The sequence below is a fragment of the Aulonocara stuartgranti genome, assembly GCF_965226115.1.
Source record: "Aulonocara stuartgranti genome assembly, chromosome: 17".
NCBI lineage: Eukaryota > Metazoa > Chordata > Actinopteri > Cichliformes > Cichlidae > Aulonocara > Aulonocara stuartgranti.
This window is the reverse complement of record NC_138953.1, coordinates 2,563,828-2,569,768: the sequence shown is the minus strand read 5'-3', so window position 1 is coordinate 2,569,768 and position 5,941 is coordinate 2,563,828. Positions and strand designations below refer to the sequence as shown.

The 5,941-nt window shown below is 43.2% G+C and overlaps 1 protein-coding gene across 1 annotated transcript; it reads left to right on the top strand.

The window, feature by feature from the left end:
• Positions 1-1,140: 1,140 nt before the first annotated feature.
• On the top strand, positions 1,141-5,335 carry phlda1 (pleckstrin homology-like domain, family A, member 1). The gene is made up of 2 exons (XM_082512068.1): positions 1,141-1,826; positions 2,980-5,335. The coding sequence occupies exon 1, from the start codon at positions 1,335-1,337 to the stop codon at positions 1,785-1,787; it is 453 nt and encodes a 150-aa protein (XP_082368194.1). The 5' UTR covers positions 1,141-1,334; the 3' UTR covers positions 1,788-1,826; positions 2,980-5,335.
• Positions 5,336-5,941: the final 606 nt, after the last annotated feature.

The following is a 5,941-nucleotide window of genomic DNA, read 5'->3' as shown; positions in this document are numbered from 1 at the left end:
TATGTGATGGCTGACTTTTTCTCTCTCTCCTCCCCATCAAGTTTTTGTTTGTAGAATATTTTAATCTGTCACATCAACACAATGCTTTGCTTGTTATCACCCGGAAACTACAGCATGGTTATTAGGTTGCCATCAAAGTATATTTGCATGCCCTGACACTTATTTTTAAACTTGTAGTCGTGCATCATAAAATATCACAAATGGTCCTGACAAAGTGTTGTGTTTAAAATAAGCGTTCCAATTTAAACTGTCTTATGCACGTGAGTCGGCTTCATTTACTGCCTTGAATATACCTGTTCTTTGGGAAAGTGACTTGTATTTCCTTCATTTATCCTGTTAAAGTCTCATTGACATGAAAAAATGTCTTTTGTCAAAACAGATTTGGCCAAGAGTGTCAGAAATTCTGAATAACAAATATCACAGCAGTTTTATAAATGTCATTTAAGGGACCAAAAAAGAACTGGACTGGTTATAATGAAGCCATCATACTTGAAAAGCAGGTGATTTCTTTGTGTTATAAATAACCCACTCATTATGATTACCAACAAAACACACTGAATAAAAAAAAAAAAACACAAGCCCCAGAAATTACTTTTCAAACTACACTGGGAATGTGGCCTATGAAGTGCTTGTTCCAGCAGATGGCGCAGTTGTGCAACATTTGAAACCATGTCCCCCGGGGAGTGCGGTTTGTAATAGAAACTGAACATGAGCACACAGAACCCCACACAAGAACCAAAAGGTCAATTGAATGGAGAGTGAAGGGCAGCAGTAGTGATGCAAATGAAAACTGAGTGCATGTAAAGCAGGCTGCAGGTGCTTACTGTCACTGTGATTCACTTGGAGGGCAGTGAATCTGAATGACTGACTACAATAATTTGCCTGCGTTTCAGTCTAGGCGGTGTTAGTGTTTATGCATGAAGGCGAAATCTCAGCTCTGCGCAGTGCAACTTAAAGCACCTCTGATGCGTCTGCACATACTGGCAGACTTTCAATCTCTTCTTCCATACTAAACTGAAAATACTGACGTTATCAGTACTCTGCTTTGTGCTCATCCCAGGAGGCTGGATGTTACTCAGGGGGGCGGTGCACCTCTTCAGACCCCTCCCGCCCCCAACCCACTTCTCTCTCTCTCACACACACACATATACACACACAACACACAAACACCGCAAGCAGACAGGCAGGCTGGCAGCCTTCTCACTACAGCCAGCGCTTCTTGGAGCCGCAGTCACAAGCAGCATCCCATGCCTTTCACCTGCTTGGGAGTAAAACACGCGTCCAGTCCGTGAAGCAACCACGAAGGGCAGGAGCACCGAGGCGTCCGGGTAAACATGCTGGAAAACGGGAGGAAAGTGTTCAAGGAGGGTCTGCTGGAGAAACGGAGCGACGGGCTGCTGCAGCTCTGGAAGAAGAAACACTGCGTCCTGACCGAGGACGGCGTGCTGCTGCTGCCGCCCAAGCAACACGACCACCAGCAGCATCACGGCGGCGGCGGGGACGCGGGCAAAGTCAAGGAGCTCCACTTCGCCAACATGAAGACGGTGGACTGCGTGGAGCGGAAGGGTAAATACGTGTACTTCACGGTGGTCATGACGGAGGGGAAGGAGATCGACTTCAGGTGCCCGCAAGACGAGGGCTGGAACGCGGAGATCACTCTGCAGATGGTCCAGTACAAGAACCGGCAGGCGATCCTGGCCGTCAAGTCCACCCGGCAGAAGCAGCAGCTGCTCGTGGTGCAGATGCCCGGACAAAAGACCGTGCGCAGCTCTCCGAACGTAGCGTGACCTGCGGCGAGTCCCGCAGACACTGGTGCACGATTTGCGGTAAGACAGCTACAGGAGAAAGCGGTGGAGGGGGCTCCCCCGGGTCCGCGGACCACCCGGGGGTACCCTTTAAATTAAAAAGCATTTATCTTCTGGATGTTTGAACCAAGAGCAGGGACGCGTGTTTTACTGTCAGTGGTCCAACTAATCCCACGAAACCAGGATTTATTTTGGTGAAACAAAAAAAAAAGTTTAGGAGCCCCCCGCGCGCTTTAGGCCTCCTTGTACCCCCCCTCGTGGAGGTGAATTCGCTCGCAAGAAAAGAGACTTCGACGGCAGGTTTGACATTTTATAAAAGGGTTTCTCACCAAAACCTACCTTTCGCTCTGATAACCGTAAAATGAAATGATGCCCCTGACATAATCACTTACAGTTAAGTAATTCCGACAATTCACTTCATCCATACATAACCGAAAGACTCGTGTGCGATTTAAAATAGTAGTCCATCTGTCTAAATCTAAATTTAAGCTAACTTTAAACTGGTGTAAAGATTCATGCACTAAAGTTTAAGTAAAGCTGAAGTGAAACATCGCGTGCCAAATTACGCGTAGATATGCGCAGACTTTGCAGGCGTATTCGTGAAGGTGCGCGCGCACATGACGTGAAGCCCACAAATGCGTCTTAAAGTGTTCTGTAGGAGCAGCTGGACGGAGCACGTGCAGCTTTTGGTCCAGTCAAACACTCAAAGCCAGCCTGAACCAACACAGATGTTTGTTTTTCCCAATTCACGGTGAAAAATAATCCGCATCAATTACAAATATGGCACAAACCCTCTTACTGAAGAGTCATTAGAGTGCATTATCTTTAGTTTAAACCCAAACCGCTGTTAAAACACATTCACTGGTTTTGTAAGAGGAATAGATTTCAAAAGCGATCCTTCCCCCACAGTAAATGTCCATAGATCAGGATTTTGCTGTTCTGTGGTCTTAATTAAGTGCACTGCAGAGGAGGAGACTGAGGACATTATTTGGAGATTATAGCATTTGCTGATGCTAATACTGTTAGACTATGTGACAGCAGAAAAACTCAGCAGAAATATGACTTTTTGTATATTTTGCTATTTGTGTTTATTTCTTTCTTTTCCATGCAAAAGCATAATGATATAAATAATGCATACACGCGCAATAGCCTGACTAACTGATTGCATCTGCAGGTTAACTCAGCTGGTGGATGAATCTGAACCCGAGGTGCATCTCTCCCTGCCGCTTCCCCACCGAGCCTCCATTCTCCAGGAGAACCCCTCTTCCATGCGGTGGTTTCCACAGACCTGCGCCTCGCCCTTTTTCAGTACAGAGACTTGTTTCACAAAAGACTCATGGACAAAAAGCATGTGAGAAAAAAAGAGCTGTGTTCTACCATGCGATGGGTTTATCTCTTATTTATTAGAAGTGTATATATATATTTTCTATAAAAATGTTACATTGTTGATAAATGGAAGAGGAAGGAGTGGCTTTGCGGTTCATAGCCTACAAGGCCATTGGAAATAAGCTTGCATATGTATTAGGATGGATATCGTAGGTTAGCCAAACCAGTTCACTATTAGTAGAATGTGTCACTGTCCATTGTTTTATTTTTCAACTGAACCAAAGACTCATTTCAAAACAATTTTTTTTCGCTTGTGCAGTGTTATAACTCACAATACTGAAGATCTGTAGGGAGTCTATAAGCTGATATACCTGCTCAGTATATACAAACATTATTTTCCGCTCTTCATTTGTATAGCGGCAGTATATGGGAGTGTTTTACGGTGTAAATCGATCGTAATTTTGTTTTTGTTTTTTTGCTGCATTCATAGATACAGAAGTTGTCTGATATCTTTGCTTTATGTGAGTCTTAAAACTAAAGAAGATGCTAGCTTATCACACTCAGCTGGTTTTCAGTGGTTACAGAGCAGAGCTTAGTAACAGCAGAAGATTATTAGTGCAAAGTAAAGTGGATGTGTGTGAGTTACAACACCAGTTTGCAGAATCTGAGCTGCAATCTGAGACAGGTTCAGTGGTTGTGCTAAATCTTTTCTGGCATGGCTGAAACAGAGAAGGAAAACTTAAAGAAACAGCAGACAGTGCCAACGTTCTCAGAGTTGTGTGGAATCAGAGATTGTAAAGCTTCTGTTTTTGAGTTTTACTGTCCTGTTAGGGGCCAAGCGAGTCTTTGCAGAGAGCTCATGTGGCTTTTAAGTTATATTAAGTTTCTTACCAACTTCTGAAATTTCAGGTTCATAGGAAATCCAAGTCCTTATTACTTGGCGTATTAAGTGACTACATAAGCATGATTGGGTTAACAGTATTACTATAGTGATTGTAGTATGTCTGTATGGACCCTACCTCCTCCTTCAGGGGCGGGCCGATCTGAACGAAACTTTGCACAGACACTCATACAGAGATTATTGACATTTATACATAAAAAAAGACCTATTTTAAATGCCAGCTCTTTTGATTTCCATATTCATAGTCTCCCCAAATGCAATGTTACCTTCTCCACTTGCAATTGGTTTCATGTGTCACGTTAAACCTACTTGGCCCGTGTAAAACTTAATGGTCATCAGAATTTGATTCTTTTAGAAACTTTGTAACTGAAAGAATCAACTAGTAAAAACTAGTAAAGCGCTATACAAATACAGACCATTTACCATTTTACCATTTGTTCAAATCACTGCTAAAGACGGAGAAATTGAAAAAAGTGCTGCAGGTCCAGATTTTGAGTTGTTCACTGTGATACTTACTATCAGTAAGTAATGTATCAACAAGCATTGTAGTTGTACAAATGTTTCTCTAATGTCCATGTTGCACAACAAAATATTGTGGCATTTAGACCTGATAGGTTTTGTTTTCCCAGTTAGCTGTATTTTGATAGGAGTTTGTGAATTTAAGCTAGCCAGCCATCCAAGTAAAGCTAAAGCACCGTCATTCGCTGTGCTAACAGACATTTATCATGACCACTGAGATTCTTTCTGTCTCTGTAGCAGCTCTGCCTCTGAGAAATGTTTGTAAAACCACAACACTCGTTTGCAAAGTTTTAATAGGCATGACATACTTTTCATGTGAAAGCAAACAGACCGATAATACTTTGAAACGGTGTGGTACATGGCAACATTTACAGGGACATGCTGGGTAATGGGCTCAGAAATGTCCTTGATTGGTTTTCACGATGGAGGAATATCGTGCTGTCAGGAAACATTTTATCTCACTGTGGCTCATGTCGTTTCCTGTTAGCTGGCAGTTTCCCTCTGCTATCCCCACTTGCCAGCGTATCACCGGCAGACCAGCACATGTCTCCGTGTTGTTGTCATCTCCCACACAGGGTCACAGCTTTGCCCTTTATCTAATGCAACTGGTGTGATGCTTCTCTGACATTCCTTCCTGTTGCCATCATTACACACAGTTATAGCTGTGCCCTTTGTAGCCACTGTTCAATTTCTTATTTCAACGTGAGATCTATTTTCATACCTCGATACAAGATACATTCCATTAAAAAAAACAAAAAAGCAAGAAAAAACCAAACCAAACTCAGTCTGTTGTCTCCTGTGCTTTCTTCTCCTGTAGCGGCAGATGAATGTCAGCCCTGCAGGGACTTTTCCGTGACCTGTTTAACTAGCTGCTGCTCTGTCCGTCTCCAGCCTTTCAGTGCTTTACAACCCCTGAACCTCTCACCCCATGTTTCCTGCTCTAAAAGTAGAAACCACAGAGAGAATTGGGTTTCACTGGCAGTTGTCGTTGCTCAGATAAACTGAGCGTGTAATGTCAAAAGCGCACGTGGCTCCAGCTCCTCCTCTGTTCAAAGCAGAGTTAATTTCATTAAACATGGTGCATGTGACAGGCAGCACTCTCTCCAACACAGGAATGCTGGACTACTCTGTGTGAACCATGTCCTTCATTACCTGTTCTACTTAATGTTCTTATCAAACAGAGCAGAGGCTCTAAGGTGAAGGCTAAGTATGTTTTTATTTCCTTGATGATCAGTGCTACAAGCTGTGACAACAGCAGTACAGGCAGAATGGTTGCGTAATTATCAGTAAGTTTGTGACATTAGCCCACTGGTCATACCAGGACAAGTTTGGAACAGCAAAAATACTTAAGTTAAAAGGTTCTGTTGCTTCTGAGCCGAACTTGTACTTT